The 26261-nt window shown below is 45.9% G+C and overlaps 1 protein-coding gene across 5 annotated transcripts in view; it reads left to right on the forward strand.

Annotated features, from left to right (window-relative positions):
- LOC126517553 (uncharacterized) overlaps nt 1–26261 on the forward strand; it is a 103730-nt gene that overhangs the window by 65452 nt on the left and 12017 nt on the right. For 3 of the 5 annotated variants that reach the window (XM_050167303.3, XM_050167302.3, XM_050167301.3), the window contains exons 2-8: nt 14925–15100; nt 15244–15327; nt 16146–16187; nt 20178–20386; nt 21921–23280; nt 23531–23683; nt 26059–26181. In XM_050167303.3, coding sequence (XP_050023260.1) covers nt 14925–15100; nt 15244–15327; nt 16146–16187; nt 20178–20386; nt 21921–23280; nt 23531–23683; nt 26059–26181 — 2147 coding nt within the window. Of the gene's footprint in view, nt 1–10957; nt 11620–14924; nt 15101–15243; nt 15328–16145; nt 16188–20177; nt 20387–21920; nt 23281–23530; nt 23684–26058; nt 26182–26261 lie in introns of those variants that run through there. The other 2 variants (XM_050167298.3, XM_050167300.3) reach the window with 2 other exon arrangements.

Below are 26261 nucleotides of genomic sequence, written 5' to 3' on the forward strand. Positions count from 1 at the left end.
GGCAGACGGCGTCAAAATCTAGCTGGAAGTTCAAAGCGGTGTCGCCGTCCATTTTTTTTTTTTTTTTTTTTTGTTGACCAAGCCTCGTCTCACGGTATTACAGCAGCCTTTTTGACATCGTTAAAATGGTAATTTACTAATACAGCTCAAATAACATTTCCTCTTTCGTATACGCCATTAAAACCTGTTTCCTTGCTACATGGGCCGATCAAGAAGGGAGTCATTAATAAAGGGAAAATGAGACACCCACCCAATCGTAGCAATTCCTACAACAGAAACCCATACGGGTTCCTCGAAAGAAAAGCCTCGAGGTTGAAGAAAAATTCGTCCTGGTCCGGGACTCGAATAGCGGGACCACCGCCTCTCCGGGGCAGCCACTCTACCATCTGAGCTAACCAGGCGTCAAGCCTGGGTGTCTCATTGTGTGTAGTGGATGTCTCATTTTCCCTTAGTTGATTACTTCTCTCCACCTTACGGGTCTCCGCAGAACTATTACGTCAAGAAGGGAGTCGTGCTGGGTAAACTGAACAAATTCCGAAAGCGGTGTATTGTCGAAATACCGTCATAAAGATCATCTTGAAGGGGCAGCGTAATATGACGAAGACAGAAGGCGCTGCCCCTATATTGCGCTGCCCCTTCAAGGTGTTCAACCAGTACCAACACGCCCAAGTGTTGATCCTTCTACCGTCATAAAGTGTTAGCTGGCACACAGTATAAAGGGGGGGGGGGGAAACCTGCTCTCGCGTTCTCTTTTTTTCCTCACGAAGCTAATGTCGTGCACGTGGCATAGTTGTTTATTCAAACGAGAGCGTGGAGGCCCTCCACATGCAGATTCTGCAGTATAGTTGGCTTGGCGAACGTGTCTGTGTGCGAACGCCTGTAAATGCCTGCCCGATCCGTTTGGAGCTTGACAGCTCTCAGCTTTTGCTACACGACGTACGTCACAGACACGCTAACAGCCTCAATTAAAGCTCTCTATATATAGCTTGCGCGTAAAAAGAAAATTGGTATAACGTTGTTATTCGCTCGTGCCTTGCTGAACCGAAACCTTTGCCATGGTTTGTTCTTTTCTTTTTTTTTTTTGGCACTCGAACTATCCGACCCTGTCGCATTCTGTCGTATGGTACGGCACGGTAAAACTTTATTCTGGTCCTTCGGAACCGTTATTTTGCTGTATTTAATAGTTTGTTTGTTTTGTTTTTAGTTTTCGTACGAATTTGCCGACAGGCTCGACATATTCGTGTAAAGTCGACTTCCGTCAACTCTACCCCTCGCGGGGCCGCACGATTTGGTCGAATTATCCGAATTGCCGAATTGTCCGAACGGTCGAATGAACAAACGACGCCAAATGAACAAATTCAAAAATGTTTCCACTGTTTGAAGTGCCTTCTTGCTCTTGACCACAACTCTACCAGCACACGGCGAAGAGCGCCGACAAGCTTAAACTTTGCCTCAGCGTGGCACGACAAGAGACAAGCGGGGAAGGACGACTTCACAGTTGGAAAGAGCGTCGGCCACTAAAAAGGTAAAAATAAAACAGGTTCACGCCTAGGGAAGCGCTACTGTCGTCTGCTGAATTTCTTGCGCTTTCTCAAGTTTTCTTACCACATGCACCTCACGAGGTGACGCCGCTAGAGGTCGAATGAGCCGATGTGGCATGCTTTCGGATTCGAGCTAAGCGATATTTCTTGCTTCCATTGCGATTAATGGTTTTTTAACGACACTTTCCTGTACGTTCGAATTAAGCGAAAGTCGAATCAACCGGTGTCTAATTAATGGGCTCGACTGTATTCTATATATATATATAGCCCGTGCATGCACACATGGGTACAGCAGAAGCGTTGACGTGAGATTTTGACTGAACGATGACTGCCTTTTTTTTTTTTCATATATTCGGCTGCCTCACGAGTCAAATAGTCACTGCAGGATCTCTCTCTGTGTGTCTATTCCACGTCATAGCTTGCCCAGCACAAGAGCCGAATGATAACGCACGGTTAACAAAGGCGCCGATGAATCACCACCTGCGGTTAACTACAGGAGCCTCGTAAATCTAGCACATCGGGCTGGAAGCTGTCGTTTACAATTGCGTCCCATGGAGGGAGCCAAGCGAAAACGTCATTGTGCCGGTGTTCTGTGCAGCATATTTTTTTCCCTGTACAGACGTTGAACAATGCGCTGTCGAAGAGCCACGCGGTTGCTACGCACATTTCATCCTTGCTATGCGGTTGTATTATATTTTGGCTCGACAGAGGCGTAAATGCAGTGTCCTTGTGATGACCTTCCGCGCAGTGCGCCGCAAGTTTGGTTTGTTGTTTGTTTGATTGATTGATTGTTTATTTGTATCTCCGTTTATTTTTCACATATATTCTTCTTCATGGTGGTCGTCGATGAATGAATTTCGGCTTAGTAACTATACATCCCCCGCGAGGAAAAAAACAATTAAGGTATTTGCACTTCTTAAGGAGCGTAATATTTAATGGCATTTAGATGCAGAGTGCCATCACTATATTACCTCTTGTCTCTTCCCGAAAGAGGCCCAAGACCTTTCATTCATTCATTCATTCATTCATTCATTCATTCATACTAATCTGTGGTCGCTACTCACATGTCTCTGCGGCTGCAGTGATGTAGCTGCTGTTTCGCCTGGCGGCCGTTCACTGCGAACAAAGCGATTAAAGTTACAAGACTTTATTTACAAGACTTGAGAAATTCATTGTGAATTTGTTGTGAAGTGAACGTGCACAGTGCCAGCTGTTCTACGGGTGACCAGGACCTTGTCAGGCTCTTGCCTTTTGTCTTGGCGCCCTCTTTTCGTTGAAAAGAAATAAACTCTCATTTTCAAAATGCTCACGATGACGTCAGTGTAGGCCAATTTCACGAGAAGTTTCACGCCCCATTTAAACGGGCACATTGAACTGCCACTGAGCCGACGGAAGTTGAAGTCGACGACAGTTTCCGTCTTGAAATCTGTGCAATCAGGCGGCGACGACGCCGCCTCAAAGCTCTCGCAGCAGTTCGCCGTGACGTCATGTATTTTTGAGGTCATGCATTGTGCTTGGGCCTAGTTTATGGGGAGTTTTAGCTTAAGTGGGGAAGGGGGGGGGGCGACGCAATCCGCATCCAAGCGTTGGGGGAGGGAAACTGCCGGGCATGCGAAGGAACCCAAAGCGAGCACAAAAGAGCGGACGTGGCCCACAACGTAGTTCGCGTCTTCCAATCCTTAATTGGGTGCGGCTTGCGACCCCCTCAGCTAAAACTCTATAATTTTTTTATCGGTGAAGATGAACTACATCGTATTCAATGGGAATGAGAGACCGCACTTGGAGAGTTTCGAAAATATGTCCGCTGCGCCACAGTGGCCCGAAATAAAATAACAGAAAAACACACTTTCGAAATACGTGACGTACGCACTGACGTACCTGCGCTCGTTCTTTAGCGCGAAATTTAAAAAAAAGATGAAGGTTAGTCCTCGATTAATTTTTTTCTAGTAATAAATATCTTACCGCGATAGTAACGAAACCATACGATTTAAAGAACGCTTTATCAGTCCTAACGAATGTCTTCCTTCTCTTTAGAGTCGATCCCTATCACTAAGGGCGTAGTAAACGCTGCCAGAGATACACGACATGGCTAAGGCTAGTTGGAGGGCGGGCGTTTCGCTTTCTCGACTACAGGTGGCACCACCGTGCTTTCCTGTCGGGAAAATCTGCATTTTGGTCTGACGCTGCCGCAGACAACGCATAATTAATTCTATTCATTCAGGCGACACAGGGTACCGCTCCTGAGCATGACATCAAATATAACTCACCGCAAAATGCGAGCTCGATGCCAAATTTGACCGCCGACTAACTGGTGGTTCAACTAGGAGAGGCATCTTTTTCCTGCGTTCCTGTATTGTACATCGCTTGTATTTTTGCTTTCCAACATTCGATACGAAAATAGACTGCGCATCAAGGGTCGAAGGCATGAAAATTGTGTGGTGCAGACGTCACATCCTCGCAACATGATCAGTTTCTGTTCTTTTCTTTTTTTCTCGTTCGTGCTGCAGCTTTCGGACTTTTGTCAACGACTACATTTGTTACCTTCGCGCTGAAAAGCGTTGTTTGCATGCAGCACGCAGTGGAAAAGAAAAAAAAAAGGAAGAAATGAAACAAAGACTGACAAATTATATAAGCGTCTTTGTTGAATATGCGAAACGATCTCCCAAGCATCGAGTGAGATCCTATACCGGGAGAATTATGCTTTGAATGTTGAGTCATCGCCTCTTGCGTAGCTGCAGCTTTCGAAATAATGCAACTTCAACAGCCTGATGTGACTTGTGATTGTCGATTTCGCGGAACCCAGGCTAAATAGAAAACAACACCAGAGAAAAAGGACCCCCCCCCCCCCCCCCCACACACACACACACCACACTCCAATAATTTATTCCGACAGCTAAGGGCAAGTTTTTTCCGGTGCTATGAATCATGCGGACGTTGTTCCATTTCTACAATATTTTCAATTTCCTCGAATATTTCAGAAATCATGCTCCAACTCTGCCAAATATTTGCGACATACTCCGCTGCCTATGAAATGCTGTGCAATTTTATCCCGGTGCTCATCCTTTAGGGATATTGTTCAGTGTACACCTTCTCATTACCGTGTTTCTTGTTTTCCTTTCTTTTACCGCATACTATCTACGGAAACGCTGCGAACAATATGACAATCTGTTTTTTCTACCTGCCTTATTCCGTCTGTTCCTGCAAAACTTGCGACAACCATGTGCAACAATATACGGAAGCATAAGCAAGTCGCTCGCCGCTGATGCCCGTTAGCCTGTATATACATACTTGGACTTCGGACAACGTAAAGGTTGGCTTCTGTCGTCACGTGTGTTTCAACGCCGAGGCAGAGCTGTTGCGAACGCTTACCAACTGCACCGCGCAAACTCATTTCGTGCCTCCATAAACTGTTGTCGCAGAAAAAAAAAAAAAGAACAAGCTATTCAGGCAAGATGTTTTTTCTTTCCTTTTTACAGCTTTGCAATGTAGTCTCCTGATAACAACTGCTCCGGGCTCTCTAATCTCTTTATAACCACAGTCAAGCTCATATCCCTATACTCAGCGTTCCATTAGCGGGCTTGTTTACTGTTTCCCCCCACTTTTTTTCTTGCGTAACCCTGCCTTGCCAGTACACGTGCTAGTCTATCTCTGCGATCTCTGCGCAGCAGTAGCGCAGATTGCACAACTTCCTGTGGCGCGGCGGAGGGGGCGCCACGAGACAAATTAGAGAAGCCAACGCGCTGGAACGGCGCTCCCATTACGTACAACTGGAGCGAATCTGCTGCGCGCACACGAGTACGCCGCATAGGATCATCCCTGGCCGGAGGTCGCTGGGAGCAATTTACACTGTCGCACATTAAACCGGGGATATGTTTGGCTCGCACATACGTGGTTCGGAGCAAGGCCTGCACTGCGCGCGTCGAGGACTGACGTCACTTCCGCTCGCAGATCACCTTGCGACGCGTATGCGCTTCCGTCGTCTGTCTGTCTGTCTCTCTCTCTCTTTTTGCGTCGTCTGCTCTCCGGATTGTCTTCTGGACGTTAAATTAACTCGGCTCCCCAGCGCTGGCGCGAGCTCGAGATTATCTCGTCGAGCTCGTTATGAGCGTAGAGGCTCCCGAGCGTCCTGAACGAAGATCGTGTAACGTTTATCCGCGTAATCTCCTTCATTATAGCGTAGCTATACGTGTGTCTGACTCCTGTTGCGTGACGTTATCTTATTAAATATAGCGGCAGAGCCTTCGTACGGGCTGACACATCGTGGTTTGGTGAAGCCATCGCGCAGCGCAAATAAAACAGCACAAAGAATACAAGACCGAACCTAAAGAAAAAAACTAAAGAAAGAAGTACACCATAATGCCAAGCGCACAGGTTCATCAAAGCTCAGAAAAACAATAAAAACAAAAGCAAAGCTGGCGTCCAAACTTCAAAGCTGCAGCCACACAAAGAAAGGATATCCGAAATGGAATCCCAATAAGCCCATGTTTTCGCCAATGGTATTTATAAGTGCCTACAGCAGTTTATAAAAGCCTGCAGCTTCAGAAGTACGGTCAGTCTTGGAGGAAGGAAGACGACCCATGGCTGACATACAGTGAACCCTATCTGTAACAAAGTCATCGGGACAGGAAACCGGCTTTGTCATAAGTAATATTTCGTTCGCTATGGAGGAGCTAAAGGAGTTTCACAGTAACGCGAGAACGTGAAAAACTTCGAATAAAGCGATCTCGTTATAACGAGAGTTTTCCGTATTTAAACTACGGAACCGCTTAATTCGAAACAGGAAACGTACTTTTGGAGACGTCATTTGTCTTAGCTGCTCTCACAAGAACCCTACAAAGGTGGGTCGAGTTGATTTGACTTGTCGGGCTGAAAAACCGATCGTTGAGTTCGTGTTTACTAACACGTCCGGCCGAGCGAACGTCGAAGATACTCCACTTACACATTTTTTTTTTTTTTTGCGATTCCAAAATATTTCGTGCCCACGCCCACCAATGTGGAGTGCCAGCTGAACGCTTGTTTCAGTGAACACGTGGCCAGCGACTCTCACTAGCCTAGCGGTCGAAAGGAAACAGACGGTACTCAAACATCCTCTAGAGTTGCGTGCTGTACCAACTCCTCCTAGATAGCACAAGGCCTGCCCACTTCGACCCATGACGTCATGCCACCTTGCCCGACTGCCATAGAAGAATGGGGATGCTCCCGAGTAAGCCGAGGCGATTTTGACGTCACCGCTTTCGTCGCGCAGGGCAGTGGAAATTGCGGTCCAAGTATAGCATGACGTCATAAAGCAGAGTGCATAGGCCTGCTGTCTAGGAGGCGTTGCTGTACTCGTCGGCGATTTGTGCTGCATTCATAGCTGGGTTACATCTTTGAAGCTTACGCGACACACACCCCTGCCCCGGCTTCGCGAAGGAGCTCGAAGCCAACGTGGTAGCTGAGTGCGGAGCTGCAGCTGATCGGGCAAAATTTTCGGCTACAAGCTCGCTTACGGGGAGCTTTCCCTGCTGCGCCCCCCTCCCTTTTGTTGGCTCTCGAATGACATTCCACGGCCAACTTTTGGCGGCAGCAGAAAAATAGCAACAAACGTCGAGTCTTGAAACGTAGCGCAACGGGACGGCACAACAGAACGGAGGATGAACACAGGCGCGTGTTCGTCTTCCTTGTGCCGTTCCGTTGAGCTATACTTCAAGATGGTTCTCACGTCAAAATACCAACTAGCCCAGCATTCAACTCTTTTAAATGTCGAGTCATAGTTAGTAAATTTTGCGAGCAAGAAGATTCCGCTTAGGCGAAGACGAGACAAATAGACTGCCTCAGCGCTGCCAGTCTTGAAGAACAAAAGAAGGCTGGACATCAGCCCACGATAAAGATCCTCTAGAAGCCGGTGGTTAAGTGAAGAAGCGGACTAAAGATAAGGTGGAAGCTGAACAAATAATATTGAAATAGATTAACATTAAACAGTAATTTTCTTCTTTTTTTTAACCGTTTGATTAGAAAAGGGCAGCAAATATGCGTGTATCGCGATCACTTCTGATACGGTGTATTTTACCGCAGCCGTGGCCTAGAGGTAGACGGAGGTCGTGGCTTCGGTTCCCACAGCCGCCGAGCTCGTCAAAAAATGGGCACAAGTGGACCCCCAGCCTAGCGCTCGGCTTTCTTCAAGGGTCATATTCTTGGGAAGGGAGGCTGCGCTTTTAAATCCCCCTCTATACCCTCGTGAACACACACAAAAAAAGTAACACCGAATATTCGAAACTCGTGCCTATACGATGTATTATTCTCATTGTGCCACATATGCATTTGCAAATGACCACGCAGGTGTCCTTGCGCTTTAAGCCCAATGCAGAGGCCTCGGAGGAGAGAATATTCTGAGAATGCTCATCTTATTACTTTTTTGTTTGATTATTTATCTTTATCAATAACTAATACAGTCGAACGCCTTTGCTTGGGGCCTCCGAAATCCTTCGTTATACAGGTGACTTTGTTGTTAAGGTCCCGCACCACACCACTCACTATATAAACGGGACATAATTACTCCTTCGTTATACCGGTCATTTCGTTGTACAGGTGTTCGAGTGCACTTTTATTGGCATCTCTTGCGTCTGTTGTCTGGGGGAATTTAATCGTCAGTAGCCATTTCGCGAAATTCGCAATATCGTAGTCTAGGGCACCATGTTCCTGATCGTTATGTTTGCTTGCCGATGTGTACTAGTAATACCGCTGAATAAAATGGAACTAAGTTCGGCTCGATCCAAAGTATGTTAATTTGAAGGCACCCAGCGTTTCGAAGCCGGACCTGCCTCTTTCCCAGTCTTATCTGTCGAATGTTCACCTTTGCAATATCCCTTTAATACCTTCGCTTTAACTTTGCAAATTAATTGTTTTCATTCATACATACTACCACCGTATTCTTGGTCTATTCCCAGTAGTGGGTTGTGCCATTTCATTTAGGAACAACCGGCCAACCGTCATTGATGGCAGTCAGCGCACTAATATCGAAGTCGAAGTTGTTGAACTCCGGCTGTGCGTTGGCCAATCATATCGCCTTCTCAATCTCCGACAATAAATATCCCATCGCACTGTATCTTCACTTTTGAGCACATATATCCGGAATTATAGTCATACATTTTCAGATTATGAAGCCAAATACTGTCACACTATACTTTAACGGAGAAATGGTCGTACCATCCTCGAGCGGTGAAAACTTACGCAAGCTCAACCAAAATCTATTGCCGCTTTGCTTTGCCTGAATCCAAAGTTTGTTTGCTTTGTTTTGCCGGAATCTTTTCCAAAGTGGCCGGTTGCAAGATTTGGACAGGCAGCCGGGCTTCTATTTTTTAATCGGAAGGGACGCGTGAAACTTGCTTCAATTTAAATGACGTACCTACGCGTCGGTTCAGTATTCCTATTTTACACTAACTAATCACGTACTGTAAAACCACTGTTATAGCTATTATGCCACTGTTAACCTATTATAACACTCACCAAGCTTTATTTCAAAGAAAGCAGCTGGCCGTCAGCGACAAGAACTCAAGAAAAGAATGGTAATGGTGTTATTGCACTTACTGCGGCTTGCGAATCACTCACGGAAGCCCCCAGAACTAAATATTGTCATTTTTATGAGAATTTCATTTGAAACGCCGTAGACGCGCCCATCAAAATGTCAGGATATTTTGCGACAAAATCCCAAAACAGTGAAAAGACAAAAAGAAAGTAAAATAAACGGTGTGACGATATGCGAGAGTGAAAGCTCTATTTCGGATGAAATGAACCCCACTTATCCGATAACATTTCGCCGTTTCTTTGTTTCGCGCCCGTTATAATATGTGCACGCTCCGATATTGTTCACTGCGGCGTTTCGACGCGTGACGTCACAAGCCGGACGTCGTGTGACTCGGACCCGAGCAGACTGACTCTCACTCCCTTGTTTACGCCTCGCTGTTGTGACTCAGAGCCAGTATCTGGCCTTCTTCAACTTTCCCTCGGTCGATAAAACGACGACGAGAGAAACTTGCCTCAGGCGCGAAACCAAATCGCACCGCAGCTGAGCAAGCGGCCATCGGGGACGTGCTCTGCGGCGTTCCGTAACAGCGCGGGCCAACTGATCGAAATGAATGGAGAAACAAACCTGAAATAGGAAATCGCGCGTGAACCATTACGGCGTCCTCGTTTTTTTCCCCCTTCATTTGGCGTCGTTCCAGCTCGGTCGCCGCACGCGGTGTCGTCCATCTTGTACACCGCTCTTCGTTTTACTTCTTTGCTTACCCGCGCCGCGCAGTCCGGCGGCTCTATTTGTTATCCCCGCCTGTTGGACGCGTTATCTGCGCTGCGAGATAAAAGGAAGTGCCGGAAGATCATTCGCGAATGATAATGATTGCAGTATAATCTGTTGACCCGGCCTCCCACTACACCCAACGAGAGGACGAAAGGAAAAGTTGAGCAGACGACATCCTCACCGGGATAACTTATTTTGTGCAGAGCACGGACAACCGCCGAAAGCTGGTCGATGCGCGCATGGTTGCTTCTTTACAGGGAACGTAGGGCAGCGTGGAGCTGTTATTAATTAAGGCTGGTATTGTACCTCAGTCTTGCGAGATTAGACGTTGCGAGCGCGCACTGCGCAGTTTTGACCGTTCTATATTGAGAAAATCTCAATATCTTTGTCTTGTACATTTCAATGAAAAGTTTTATTTAATTTATATGACGCTTGTACTGCCGCTTGTACATAGGCCTAAGCTCACTGAGAACATACGTATTTAGGCTCGGGAGCTTGCTTATGAAGCAACCTTTTTCAAATGTTGATATCAACGTCAAAGTACGCGAGGAAGCAAGCGCAAATACGCGTAGCTGCAGCGCGAAGCGACGGAAAATGGCGCGTATTGCCTGACCCTGCCTGAGTCGGAGGGATCCTCGCAAATGCGAGACGGCGGCGGCACCACGTGACCACCAGCTGTCTCCGCGGTCTCCGTTGGAAACGGGGGAGCTGCTGCTTGCTGGCTGCGGGGACGCAAGGCAGCAGTCCGGTCGGTCGCGCTGGGCTTTGTTTTTAACGACAGCGCTGTCCAAGGATTGCTAGCAGCTTCGCTGCAGCCGCCGCACATGTGAGTTTCCTGAAGGATGAGCCATTATTTCTTCGCTCGCCAACAGCTTTATTATTCCGCCGCGGCGTGTGCTTTGCGTGCGCACTCTGCCTTTGCTGCTCGCATCCCGTCCATGCCCGGTTCTCCGCACCGAAAGAAAGGCGACTTGTCGTCGAGTTTGCTTTTGTATTTCCCGAGTATCGCACGGCGTTTCGATGAGTCAGCCCGTCATTGTTCGGTGGATTTAGCCACCGGTCCCAAGTGGCTGTCACGCATGGAAAGCGATTTTCTCCAACGTCTACGCGCCTTGCTGTGCAGCCGCAAGCGATCGTTGGCGGCCTGCAGCGTGAACAGATCACTTTGCGGGTCACACAATACCAGCGTGCCCTGATCCGAAGTCTCCTTTGTTTTGTGTGTTGTCCGCGTTGTCGCCGGCCTGCACAGAGTGTCGGGTTTCTTTCTCGCCGATCCCGTGGCTTTGCGTAAACATCTCTACGCGTCGCGTAACACATACACGAGTCTTTAGGAGATCACACGCCTTGCCCCTGGTTACGGCAAAGTTAACTACCGCTCGGAACAAACCGAGAAGCAAGTTGCCCGACTTGACGCATCTGCCCGAATGTCTCTGTGGTTCGAGTTCCTGAGCTTAGCAGCGCATAACTTCTGGTTCGAGTCCCAGGACTTCGCGCATCACCTTTGGTTTGAATCCCGGGACCTGACGCATCGCCTGTGGTTCGATTTCCTCAACTTAGCGCATCATCTGTGGTTCGAGTCTGCCAGCTGCGCTCATCACCTCTGGTTCGACTCCCAGGACCTCGCGCAGCGTCTGTGGTTTGAGTTCCTGCACTTTGCGCGCCATGTGTGGTTTCAGTCGCTAGACTTAACGCGTCGTCTGTGGTCCGATTCCCAGGACTTATCGCGTCGTCTGTGGCTTGAGCTCCTGAACTTAGCGCGTCACCTGCGGCTTGAGCTACTACGCTTAGCGCATTTCATCGACGGTGAGCCGATCTGCTTTAATTCTCGTAGAGCCCTTACAAGGTAATGTTGCAACCTGTTGAAGGTGTAGTGACCTAGAACGCAGTGCTGCGGCCGCATATTCGGTACAGATGACACCGCCAGCGACTGTCACCGGAAACGTCATTATGTGATCGCACTTTACAGAGTTGTTTTTCCAAGAGCCTGCCACGCAATGTGCCCATATGTTAGAGCGTGCCGTACTCTGAAAATTTCTCGTGAACTTCGGTTTCCTCGAAGAGCAACTATATGCCTTTGAAGACTCAGCCTTGAATAGGAGCCCTCCTTTATTTAGAAAGCACTCTGGATTATTGAAGCAAGATTAGCAGTTCCCTTTCTTTGAACGGATTAGTGTACGTATGACCTGGCATTAGTCTGGTAAGGTTGTGAAGAAACAGCTGTAACATCCTTGGGTTGTGCAGTGTATGAGTCATTGACAGATCGTTGTCGACGTCAGCACTGTGGAACCCTTTGTAGCGTACACTAGCCTTACATTGCAAAGTCAGAAGAGCTACTTAGGTGTTTGGTGCATTGCAAGTTTCCCTGATAGTAGCATGTTTTAGAATTGTATTTACCAAAATAAAAATAAATGTAGCTTCTGTCAAGAATAGCAGTAGTTCAAGCTCTCTTATTGCAGTTTCTGAAAGTAGTTGTAGCCAAGTGCGTAGGTGCAGTAGCGTGTGACAGTGATAAAGTGGGTATTGTACTTAACTATTTTGTGCATACGACGATCATCTTGCATTGCACACTGTCGACTCTGGTGTTGGGACATCATTGAAAGTTATCTTGAATGCACACCATCTGGCATCTTGGAAGATTGTCAGCCATTCATGCTACGTGGATAGTGTGTTTTCTTCTGCACATTTTTTTTTAGAGCTCTCAGAAATGTTAGGATCTCTGCCATGCCGCATGGAAATTTCTTTGCGCTATAGCTTCTTCATGTACAAGTACAACTTTCACTTGTCTGTTGTGTACTTCCACAACCCTAACGTCAGTTACGACTGGAAGGCAGGCTTAGCGTTCCTGGCATGCCTTGACATGAAACATAATATATGAGTATGCCAACTGGGCTTGCTGCGGAGCTGTAGTTCTGTGTGTTTCAATTCCTGCATGTCACTCATATACCCAGTAGTTAATGATCTTTGGCAACTGATGTTAGTCTGCTTAAGGTGGAATTTCGTACAGTTTCTATTGCTAAGTGTTGTACTCGTACAAGAGGGGGTACAGTGGACCTAATTATAGGTTACTTGCATTCTTTTCTTTTGTAAATGTAATCAATGGCCAAGAGTCACAGCTGCAAGTCTGCTTTCTTTGAGCTCTTTACAGAGGCTAAATGTCGCAGTGTGTCCAAGAACGCTGGCAATCTGATGAACAGACAGCAGTGATCAAAGGCGTTTGTACTTTCTTGTTGATTTGTCCAAATGCAAACATAGGTCATTGATACGAGTGCTTTTACCGGCTGTTGCTGCAACTGTTTAACCAGTGCAGTGGTTGATTACATACTGGTTCACTTTCCTTATAAGACATGTTTGGCAAGTTTCAGCTCAGAACAGGTACCAGTGGGAAACTGAGTTGCTGACATTGGAGCCACTGTTAAAAACAAAACCAAGATGGTCCAGCTGCGTGACAGGTACTTTAGCGTGAAGGGCGACAAGATATATTTTGGTGGCTGGAGAAACCGAGGTCAGCCAAGAGCAGTCAACAGCACATTTTTCAGAAAGATTTTGCCATTTGGTAAGCGAAAATAGAGCAGGTAACCTTTACGGCAGAGTGGACTTAAGTTGCCAAATTTAGCAACCTTGTCAAGGAGTGATGCAGAAGATGGCCAAGCTTGTTTCTAGTCTTCGAAACAAAATCGACGCTAATTGATGCACGGAAAAAAATGGGTAAATGGATAGTTCCTGAGCTCCCAGCTCCCAAAATTTGCAAAAGAGGTTGGAATTAAAAAATATTGATTGAGCTTGTCTGAGTTCACATCGAAATGCAGCAGGATCCCTCATTGTGTTAGTCTGCGATTCTGTCTTGTTTATGTAGTATGTTATTTCAATCCTCAACATATCTGTCCATCCATATAGGCCACACCACAGAACTAGCTACACTGCACAACCTACGCAGTTACTTTGGGCACCTGCGTGGAGATTGTCTTGCTATACACAAACTAATGGAATACATACATTCTTTAAGCCAGTTCCAAAAAAATTATGTGGGGGAGGGTGACACGCACTTACACCAAGGGGATTTTTTGTATGGTTAACACAGGAAGCTTTTTTTTTTTTTTCAAGTTTCATGTGACATTTCCAAAGCAGCAAAGTAATTCTATCGACAAGTCTTAGAAACAAGCCATAATAACGATTAGTAAAGCAATGAACGAGGCTAGTTGGTAGGCGTTCATGATTATATTGTGCTTAGTGTTACGCTGACAAACATAAGGGACATGACATGGACGTACGTAGCGCAAGTACGTACATGCAGACGCCTCTTGTCAGTGTAACACTAAGCATAATATAGTCATGTACCATAATAACGAACTGTTGCAAAAGTGAGAGGGGGAGAAACAGTGCTTTCGAGAATGTTTTACGACCAGTACACAGGGAGTGAGCCTAACTATTCAGCGAGTGCGAGCATGGCAAGCAGAACCAAGTGATCTAGAAAATTGTATGTAATACTGCGTAGGCGAAAAAGATGGCTCACCACTCAAATGAATCATTTGTAAAGAGTATTATGAGAAGGATTGCACTGAGCTTGTCCTTGCAAAGGGGTACTTTCTTGCCAATATCTCCAACACCTCTGCCCCCCTTTTTATGCGTGGATGCATAGGCATAGACTCCATTAAAAGAAATTCCAATATGGTAGGATTCTGAGCGAGTACTCATAATTACAGACTAATTAACTTTCAATTTAGTATACAATCAGTCATGCTGTATTATATCTTTTTTTAACAGTTTGTATCATCGGCTCAAACCACATGTGCAATCAACGTGCAAATTGATTTTGGGCTGCAGGCATTGCGAGGAAGGAAAAGCTATTCCTTTAATTGCTGACGGGTACACAACATGTCGGAACATTCAGTCAAACATGTTAGTGTCTTTAGCAAGGCGGTCATGCGTAGCAGCAATCTGCAGCCTGAAATGAACTGGAACAACATAGGGTAAACGGAGGTTTCACATGGCTCACAGTTCAATGTATGTGTATTTTTCCTCCTTGCCTACTGGACAGAAGTGGCAGAAACAAATTGCATACACAAATGTCTGCACCATGACTGAAGAGGACATATTGATTTACATTGCAGTGCGCACCACTAGTGTCATCCTTCTGCTGGGCGTTGGCTCCTTCGTCTGCTACAAGCTCTACTGCCAGCTGAGGCAGCGCTTCCGCAGGCGCAGGAAGTCCAAAAGGGAGACAGCGTCGCTGCGGAAAGCCCATGTGCGGAGCTGGATATCCGGAGTCGAACATGGCAGCCTACAGGTTCGCAGAGCTGCAGTGTATTGCATTAAGAGTTTACACAGCTGTGCCTAACCAATCTTGTGACAGCTGTTTTGAGACTGTGCTAAACGAGCAGTTTGACAACTCTTTCATGTATTGCAAATCTCATCATGTCTGCTTTGCAGGAGTGCTACCTAGAAAGTGACAATGAGTCTGAGATCAGCGAGGCATCACTACCCGACACCAGCCAGGCATCTTTTGGCGACATTGTGAGCAAAGCTCTAATTATGCAAGTCATTCTGCCTGAGTGTCTCTTGCCAATTAGCTGCTAGTGCTGCCCTGCCCTTACATATCCCATATGCTTGCTTTGTCATTACGTGCCAATAGGACATGTTTCAAAATGTTTCGCTGTTGCATTTTTTTGGCAAGCTTTGTAGCCCAGAACGGCTTTCTTGCACCGTTTCCTGCAGACTTCTAACATGCTTATTGTCCTTAGGTAACTACGCTGCAAAGGTAGTTGTTGCGTCATCGAGCCCCAAAATGTGTTGCCTGGTAACATTTATTTGACCTCAGAACAGATGTCCCAACTTCAAAAACACCCTGGCATCAGTGCTAGTTTAAATTTTGTTATACTTGGGAGTGATTAATGAATACGGTATAATGCTGGATCCATGAATGCACTGTAGGTATTTTTATATGTGCTCCTTTTTTAAAATATCTGATAAGTAGTATTGGTTATAAAGTCATCCTCACAGGGTTGTTGTGCTGGTTTCGCGATGTTAAAATAATGTTAGTTAATATAGCTTTTTGGGAGTTAAAGGTGTTGCAAGCACATAACGAAGAGCTTTATTCTTAACTGATGCACTTTCATGGATTTAATTTTGTTATTCACGATGCCTAATTGGTCCCTACTAGGGGAAAAAGCACAATAAGAGACATGGGCGTTTCTGCACGTCTAAACGAAAATCTAGTTCCCTAGACAACGATGCCAGAGGCGCCTGGTTGCGCAGTATTGAATGACACTCTGTGTAGTTCGTTGGTACATTCGGCGGCCTTTGCAACGCAATTTGCTGCTTTGCCTTTTCAGCCCCAGCCTGTGACCGAGCATGCCCAAGCTGAAAAAAAATGTGTACGTTTTTCGTATTTTGTGTTTACGCACTATTATTGGCACCGCACCGTGACTTGGGAGCCTGTGCACTACTATCTCCTCTGCTTATGCATGATATCAGCGCTTCTTTTTCTTTTTTTAACCAAAAGCTGCACGTTTCTTTATACTTCATTGCTTTGCTTTCTTTTCTTTGTAGTTTGTCGGGTATGCAAGTCGTCTGGTTTCTTGTTGGCGGACTAAACTTGCCGACAACATTTCATGGCTGCGAACGTAAAGTTACAAGAAAGGGAGCATCTGGATGTGTGTAACCACGCCATGTAGGGCGAGTTTGCTGTTGCCTTTGGTTTCTTTGACCGTGTGCAGCTTGGTCACTTTTAGCAAGGCAGCCTCGGTTAAATTGGCTTAAATGTTGCATGCCCTTTGCTTCAGGTGCCCCAACAACCATTTGTAGCCGAAAGCTTAAGTCTCAGAGGTGACAATAATGGCCATAGCAACACCTGAATGCTATTTTTTTACTGAGAGAGGCACAGAAAGTTTTTAGTTTTGCACCTTGCAGGTGCAGAACTTCAACTGGAAGATAAAATTTTTCGCAATAAAGGATGTGCACAAAATTGCGGGCATGCTTTCAGCAGTAGTGCCATGCATGGACTTCATGTTCCATAAATTGGCTTTCACAGCCAGAAAAGCTGCCGAGTGAATTAGTTTTGCTGTCGTACCATTTTAGTATATTGTTAGGGTTTTACTATGACACGGCGCCAGTCTTCCTCTTGAGGACATTATAGGTCGATCTCTTGCCATGTAAATTAATTTCAAGTTGTGTTGATCTTGATGTTCGGTGGCTGACAGCTGCTTAAAAGTTGCAACATAGTGGTTTGTTTACTCTCACACATAGCACAGCACTCGCAAGGGCAATGCAGGCATGCTACACTGGGTGTTCTTTCTTTCTTGTTTTAGCTGCACCAATTTTTAAAAAAATTGCCTGGGGCAGACAGCACAATTCTCTAATCCTTGGAAGTCAATTACTCCTCGAGGTGACCACTACTTCCGTGAGAAATCAATTCTTAACTGAATAATTAACTCAATTGCACTGTCTTCCTAATCACATTATGCCGCATATATTAATTTACGAATTGCAGCCAGTGAGTTCGCAAGGCATGTGCAATTGGAATGAATTCTCTGAACTGCGCCACTTTTGAACTATTCATTTTCAAAGTGTCCGACAAAATGCATGGCATTCCGGTTAGTCTGGCGCTTCAGTGCATAAAATGGCATTTTCTTTAAAAAGTAAGTGGAACAACAGCACATTTTTATTGCAAGTTTGACTGTACATATCTCAAAACCGGTGCCATCCTCAGAATTCGTTCCAAGTCTACATGCCCAGAATACCCACTAGCTACAATTCATAGATTGAAATATGTGCCTCAATGTACTTAATAAAAAGTAATTAGCATAAACATGTTAATTATTCAATTCAGCATTTTGATTTCCCATTGAAGTAATGGCCATCTCCATTGATTAATTTAGGTCAAAGGTTGGAGTTCTGCTATTTGCCACAGGCAACTATCTATCAAAGATTTGGTGCCGCTACATAAATACAGCCTGTACTATGCACACACTGTTGGCCATCCATTTTAAGCTCGAGCTAGACAGGCTCATTAATTATGGTTGTGGTGGACAAAATTTATAGCCTACTATATATATGCGCTATATTGCAGAGCAAGCGTCACTCCAGTAATTTGATTCAGCATAGTAGCATATTAATGGAAATTGTTCCAACTTTATATGCAGGATGCTGAAAGGGAACGCGCACGCCAGTGCTTTCACAATTGACAGCTGAACTATATAAATGTGTTCCCATACGTACTGCAGTTACTGAGTTACAAGGAGAGCACAAGAGAAAGAGAATGCATTCATTTGGAACCAGTGTTCTTGCTACTGCAATTCTGCAGCTGCCTGCATGCAACCTCAATGTGAATGAACTTTATCTGTAAACGCTATTCCATTTTCAATCAAAGGCCTGGACAACCATGCATGTGTCTTTGTTCATTTCCATAATATCCCTTCAGGTAGACATTTATGATGGACTGTCTATAAATATGTCAAATTTGTGCCACTCTATTCCAAGGCATTCGACACTTCATTGTAAGAAAGACCAGAGTTGCCATGAAATACAAATTAAATATATATTTATATACCAGTCAGTAATGTTCTGGTCTTGCATATAACGAATGGAATCGCAGGGCTAAAGCAAATGCGCAACATTAACTGCATGCATTACAGGAAAAGAAAAAATATTCTTTCGGCACTGCTGCCGGAACACGGCACATCGCATGTACAGTGAAACGTCGTTAAACTGTAGTTGGCCGGAGCTTGGAAAATGTACACACTAAACGGCAGTGCTGTTTAACCGGAATAGCATGGGATCGCCCGCTTACCTGTCAAAAACGAAACACGGAACTTGGAGAGATTGCGATGAAAGGGGAAAAAGACATGCAGTATTTCTTCACTTCGCGCGACAAAAGTGTTATTTTCGTTTGATGCCGCGGCGGCCTAGCAGCGACGACATCGGCCTCAAGCTTACTGAAGCTGCGAGCCAGATTTTCAGCCAGCCCCTTCTTCTCAGAGAACACTCGCATGGCAGATTCCTGGTTGACGTTGCATGTTCTCCATGCACGTGGGCGGTAGCGCTGCAGAAGTCACGGGGCGCCTTTTTCATTGCGGGGTGCTGTTCTCGTCGCGCCGATTGCATTCGTGAGGCTCACGTAACGCGCAGCTTCTGCCACTGTTGGGCCTGAATCGCCCGTGCTGTCACTTTCCGTGTCGTCCTCATCGCTGTCGTTAGTCGACATTTCGACAACTACAGAGGCAACGATGGCGAAAAGTCGAACCTCGTAGCTGATATCTCTTCGCGGTCGCAGCAGCGCTGCCGAGCAACTTCTTCGCAATCCAAATGCCACACACCGTAGTCAACAGCAGATCCCACTCGCGTGCCAGTGCCGACTTTTTCGTGTCACGTTCGATAGCGCAAACGGTGTCTAATTTTTCTTCCATGCTGAGCATCCGGAATCTTTTTTATCCGAGCTTCCGCATAACGCGAGTCCTCGCTTGCACGACGCCACAACACTCTCTGCACCGCACCGAAATGATGTTGATGTGGCTTCAGGCGCAAACGCACAGGGCGCTTGGAGGCCGTTGCCCTGATCTCTGAGGCTTGTTGTTCTGCTGGGCCACCCGATAAAGCGACCCACCGCCGACTCGTATGCAATAAGTTGGTACGGTTTATGCGGATACAAAACACATTATGTTCAATGGCCGCTGAGTCGGGGATTTGACTTTACTACTCTTAACATGCAACTACTATTTAAGCAGGTACCGTTTAACAAGGTTTTACTGTACTATCAAACATTGTAGTACAGTACTTTCAGCAAAGTGGTCATGTGTAGCAATATGCAGCACAATGCAGTGAAATCAAAGCACACTGATGCAAGGAGCACGATTGTTCGATGCTTTTTCTTGGCCACCTCGCAGCAGTACTGGCAAAAACAAGCCACGTCCACAAATGTGGACACACTCCCTCAAGGGGATATGTTTTAGTGGTGGGGCAGATATCATCGCCTTCATGCCTGGCAGTGATAATAGTATTTGTGTAGGCTGGCCATACACTTGCTTTGTGACTGTGCATGTTCAGGATATCTTCACTTGTTTCTCCTATCTTGTTGCGCATTTGTTTGTCTTTCTGCATCCCATGCAAGACTTGTGCTACATTTACCAAGATTCATCTGTCACTAAAATTGTCATGAAAGACATGGCAATTAGTGCATAAAAGTTTGGGTAAGCTTTCGTTGCAACTAAATATAACTGGCAGTGTAGTTTGGTAGTAGTGTTGTAGGTAGCTCATGTTTAGTGTGACTAAACTTAGCGTGCCCACATATCCATAGGGCATTAGCTGCTCTGTCTGTTGTGTTGTGGTTAATGCAACTAAACTTTCCTTACTTCTTGCATGGCATGCAGGACGGCAGCTCAAGCTGCGGTGGTGGCTTTCTGAGCGACGACGACATTTGGGACATGGGAGTCACGTCGAGCAATCCGTACGAGCCGGTACGCTTTGACAGCCAGTCAGGTGACGTGCGTTTTCAAGGATGTGCGCAGCCAAAGGCTTCGACGCCGCTCAACATTGTGAAGAACAACCAGAAAAGTGGCAGCGTGCGTCATCGCAACAAGTGGGTGTTGCCATAGATCATGGTTCATTAACTTAGAGCACCCCTAAGCACTTGCAATGTTTCCTGTAGTTATTGACGCTCCGTAAACGTAATAATGTGTTGCATGTGCAGTTATCACAGTTTTACCGACAAGCTTAGTAATTCATCTTCGCACATCTTCGCAATGTAACATTGTAAGGAACAGACTTCGTACATCTGCCTGTCCTGCCCAGATGATTTTTACATGTTTATGCAACACACACAATTGTGCGATTACACTTGTACAATGTATATGACCTTGTGCTATGACCTTTTGAGGGCTCAGCCAGGAGACTTGAGTGACTACGAAGTTGGTGACATAATGTTGCCTGTATTCACTATTACCTGCCAAATAAATCACTTTCCCACATTTTCTAATGCAACCTGACTAGCACAGCACCATGGAAGCAATATTGTGTTGCATATAGGGCTATAGTAACTTCCTAATGAGCTCTGTCACTGGAAACTTGGTGATGGGCTTTGCATTTGTGTGGCAGTAGGCGTGAAGAGGCCTGCAGAACTTTTCAAAGGAATGTTGAGATTCCGGTGAAAATCTGGAAATTGTGAAAGTTTCTATTTTATTTTTGCTTTACCATGTGTGCCAGCTTTATGAGTACTATAAATGCATGTCAAATAAGGCAACAGATCCTGGAGGTTGTTATTCTATAAACTGCCACCATGCAAAAGAGCTGTACTGTGTTGCTTGAAGTTATGGAAGTCTAGTGTTGAAATTCCTGTGGCTAAAAAACCACTGCTTTGGCCTGCTTTTCCTTCGCAGAATAAGGTTGGTCATGTTTTCAAGTGACTAAGGGAGATATGCTGTTGATTTATAAGGTATCGCCAAAAAATGTGAAAATGCCAACCTCATGGCAACATAAAATTTAGCACACTGCAGGTCTGCATATTTTGCAAGAAAGCTGTAGCATGTCAATGCACTAAAATGTTAAATGTTGGTTAAATTAAAATTGGCATAAAGAAAAAGTAGTGTTAATGTGTTAATTGCCTTGATTCATAATCACTAATTAGTAATCGCAAACATACTTGCACGTGCACTCCTTCTAGGAAAGCACAATTAAGACTATAATATCTGCGCTTATTTAGGCTTAGGCTGTAGAATCATCGTAGCTTGAGCCAAAAATTCTCGGCTCAGATATTGCATGTTTTTCTTGCAGAGCATAACCATTGCAATCCTGCATTACCACCATGTGAATCTTTTAGTAAGACGATCCAAACGTAACTGTTTGCTTTGAGTCATGCCAGATCACAAACATGCCATGTTTTTACCTTCTCACCACCAACAATATGTTTGATTCATGTTTTCAGAGTCATTACAAGTATACTACTAATCCGAATATTAACTATGCTGAACTATTTTTCAGTTTTCATTTCATATTATAGTCTGCCCTCTCTGTGTGTGATGAGCCACGTAAAGTGCATTCAGTGCACTTGCTGGTTCATTTCTTTTTTTGTTTTTTTAGAGACCTAACACTGAACATGCTCACATTACTTTTTCCAGGAAAGCAAAGTCAGATGAAAGTAGTGCTATGCAGCAGAACACCCACAACCCAAAGGGGAACCCGAGTGTCAAGGCAGACAGCGGCTGTGGAGATTTCTCGGCATCCGTCAAGAACAATAACAACAATCATGACCGAGCGCCGCTGTCCGATGACTCCATCTCGCAAGAGCCTGAGGGTCTACTAGACTCGCTTTCCTATGAAGGCGGAGGTGAGGCGGCGACACCATGGGCAAATGACACTGTCTCCCTTCTTGCCAACTTCAGCATTGGCTCCCTGAGCGAACGCAACCGGCGCACGGAAGAGCTCATCTCATCTCGCGTCGACAGTCAGGGCGAAGAGACCGACGACTTCTCTCTGGGTGGTATGGTCTCCGACTCTGCATTGCTGCGGCTTCGCAATTCACACTCTCACCAGCTTTCTGTGGACAGCGAGGCATCTGACTTGAGTATCTTTGAGAAGGCACAGGCACCACTGGAAGTTCCGTGCGAGGCGTTTGAGACCATCGACAAGATAGAGACCATCCTCCACGATACAAAGCAAGAACTGCTCGACCTCGACGCCGATTTGGTCAGCCTTCGCGTGTTCCAAAAGCTTCCGGCGAACTACGATGTTGTGCTGGGCGATGTCGGCAAAAAAAGTGCCGAGGAATCCATTCGTCGTGCCAGTGTCCGTGATGCGGACATTCGTCCGGACAGCGGCAGCGATTTCGGCAACTCTCTCGAGTCGGACAGTGAAAGGCTGGCGAAAGAATCGTCAGGGCCCAGCTTGGAGTGGGACTCCCTGCCATTGTCGAAGCGCCCTGCTGAGCTGCACGAGTCCGATTCCACAGATTTTGGCGGGTTCAGCGAGTGGTCCGAGAGCGACGACGGCGCACCTCGACCGAGCGTGCTCGGCGTTGTGCGTCGCCACAGCAGTGGCAACATTCAGAGCAAGGGGACGCTCCGCGAGGAGATTCAGCGCATTCTATACGCCGAGTCAGAATCTTGGAAGCATCACCTGGTGCGTAGCCAGACACTGCCAGTGGACCAAAGTTTGCCCGAGTCGGAACGAAACTGCAGCGCTACAATGTCAACAATGCGGGAGCCTCTCTCACTGAACAAGATCACCACAGTTCCAGAGGAGACCTCTCTCAGTCCTAGTAGTGGGTCAGACTTTGCTTCGCTCACGGCGAGCAGTGATAGAGACGCTTCTATGGACACCAACGGAAATGATCTGATGGATGTGGAAAAGCATGATGAGGGGTCCACGTTGGAATCTGCCGAATCGCTATTTAGCATTGAGGACAAGGTGACACTGGCTGACTACATTTTTGGGCTGCGCCGAAAGAGGAAGCACCAGCCTGGTGACGGAATGGAAAAGGTAGGTTTGACTTCAGATTATTCTTTAGAATGTTGCCACACGTGACTTGGAAGGAATGCTCATTGATGTTTAAATTGCAGGTCATTTCTGCACAGTTTTGTTTTAACCAGCTTAACAATTGCATGCATTTTATTTGGCCATTCAAACTACAGATTAAGGTGGTTGGTTTTCTGGCTGGTGCACCGTTTGCCAGTCCTGTGGTGACACTCCTTAATAAAACTCCGTTAATTATTTCCTTTGCGCTGTTTAGACCCTTGCAGCTGTGCTATCAGGGCTGGAAGTGAGGTCACTGCGGAGGATCAGGAACGATGGTTATGCTGCCATCCGAGCCGCTGGCTTCCAAATTTTGGCATCTGGAGGTTCCATCCTTGCTGGACACAGAGGTGCCAACGGTGTCTACCAGGTATGAATAGCTTCGTGCTGCTCATTGGCCGTCTACACCATTGTCTCATACAAAATAAATTTACTAGGAGGAACTCTGGTGCCAATGTCTACAGGAGCTGCAAGCATGTCAGTTCAGACAGCATGGTAATGACAATTAATATACATGAATTTGACTAAGCTTCATCCTTCTGGCTTCAAACAACTTTGTGGCCTCATAAGTTAACCGTGTTTAACTAAAATGTTGTGTAACAAATGCAATATGGCAAATCAGTTCTGCAGAATCCTGCAAGGTGGAGAAAGATTCATGAAAGGAAAAATTGCCATCTGCCTAAATGTAGCATCAAGCTACAACGATACATGCAACAATCCACAATGATTACTGATGCGTGCACAGGCCTATTGCCTTCACGAGTTTAGAAACATGCCAGCGCCTGTAAACTCAGAAAAGTAAACTGCAATAGCCCTGAACTAAGGGCTGTATTATAATAAAAATTATTTCTCTCTCTGGGTCCCAAAAGAGGGGCAGGCGCGGTCGACCCAAGGGAGTAGTGCGGCCGCGGCCGAAGTAGAGGCGCCACACGCCGCGAAAACGTCATGGCTGCGTCACAGTAACGCCTCCCTAACAGGGGAAGGCTAACCGTTCTGCAGGCATTCATAACAAAGTTTCTTCACTCACTCACTCACTCTCTCTGTCTCTCTCCCAGTGATCTCCAAATGCCTTGTTTTGCATCAGCCGACTCCCATCCTATGCCTGCAAATTTCTCAATTTCATCAGTCCACCTAGTTCACTGCCGCCCTCAAACGCACTTCCCTTCCCTTGGTACCCATTATGTAGCTATAATAGACCACCAGTTATCTGCTCTATGCAATGCGCAGCCTCCTCAAATCCATTTCTTTTTTTTATTATTATTCTCGGCTGGAATGTTGTCTAGCCCCTGTTTGCCCTCTTAATTCACACTGGTATCTTCCATTCTGTTGATGATATGCCCATCATTTTTCATTGCATGGCACATATGCAAATACTGTACAATTTTCAAAGATAATGGTAAGCTACGAGTAATGATAATAATAGCGCCTGCCAAATGCACTTCAACTCATTTCTTTAATGCAAAGCTTTTTTTTTCCTTGTACCAAGGCACTTAACAGTCAATAGATAGGTCAGTAGGTGGGTTCCTGTCTCGCCTTGTTTTGGGCCTCTTAAAAAGATATGCATGTGTGTCCAGTGGTTGGATTGAACCTCGGCCTTTCAGCTCTACAGACTGATGTTCCAACCACGAGGCCACAATTTTAAGTGTACTTCTCTCAAGTCAACACCGACTAGTACTTTGAGACAACTGGTGTGGGCTTCAAGCCTCATAGCATGAATGAGAACATATGGAGGAATGAAACATGCAAATAATAGCAAACTTTTCCACTGTCTTTTGCATGTGTCATGTCACATAGCAACAAGTTGCCTAAAAGAGTGAGAGCGTACCAGTTTACTTCATTCTCTTCTTGTGGCCACTAACACTTTGAGATGCTGTACTTGACTGCATCACCTTCAGAATTGGCCCAGGTCATGACAGGACAACTTGGAACATTTCTTATCCAGAGTACTAGAAAATCAACCATGCCATAAATGTCATACTATATATCATCACCGTCTTGCTGCTGATATCATCTCACTATCACCATCACGTACACTGATGTCGCACACACAAGTGCTCGCAGATTGTGCAGACATGTTGATAAATCTGGTAGCACTTTGAGGAACCTAAAATGCAGCTGAACGGCTGTCTGGCTGCAAAATGCTTTGCATAACATTCATCCACAGTGTGCAGAATCTGCGTAATATTTCTTCTGTAAGCCTCCTTTTCGTGAACGTGGGTCTCCTGTGACAAATTGGCAATGACAATTGTCATCCTGCACTGATTCTGGAGGTTTATTACCAAGCACAAATTCTCATTTTCTTGCGCGGATATCATGATGTGTTAGTTTTGAGCATTTCCTAAAAGGTGCAGCTTGTAGCATGTATCACATGAAGTAAAGCTTATTTGGGGTGTACTAAGCATACGTGCGTGACAAGAATAGGGTCAGTATTCTCGGACGGTATCACTTTTGTGAGAATTGATGTGACTAGCACTGAGCGTGTTGGCTTCTACGGAAGACAGCGTTCTTGGCACAGTGCCGAGACATCTTGTTTGGCAACTTGCTTACTGCCACTTGTTCATGACTATTTCTTCAACGATACACTAATCTCGTGAAAGTATCCCCGAAAGTCATGGTCCGTGAATACCATCCCAGATCAGATCACACCAACAGTTCACATAAGCAGTGCTTGGCTAGGCTTGGCTAAATAGGCTTGGCTAAACACGCAGAGTGTTTGACGTTTTAAATGCTGCGCCTCCATTTCAGCGGTTCCACGACACATCTACGGGGGCCAAGACGTGGCTCGAAAGCTGGGCCTTCCACCATAGACTCCAGTACTCCCAGGCTCTTCAGGGCTTCTGGGAATGCCTCTCCTCACTGCAGGACTTGGTGAGACAGACACAAGACATCTCGAAAACAGTTGTGCATGCCTTTGTAGCTTCCTGGCTTCATTTCTGCGAGTACAATGC

The sequence above is a fragment of the Dermacentor andersoni genome, chromosome 11 (assembly GCF_023375885.2).
Source record: "Dermacentor andersoni chromosome 11, qqDerAnde1_hic_scaffold, whole genome shotgun sequence".
NCBI classification, from domain to species: Eukaryota; Metazoa; Arthropoda; class Arachnida; order Ixodida; family Ixodidae; genus Dermacentor; species Dermacentor andersoni.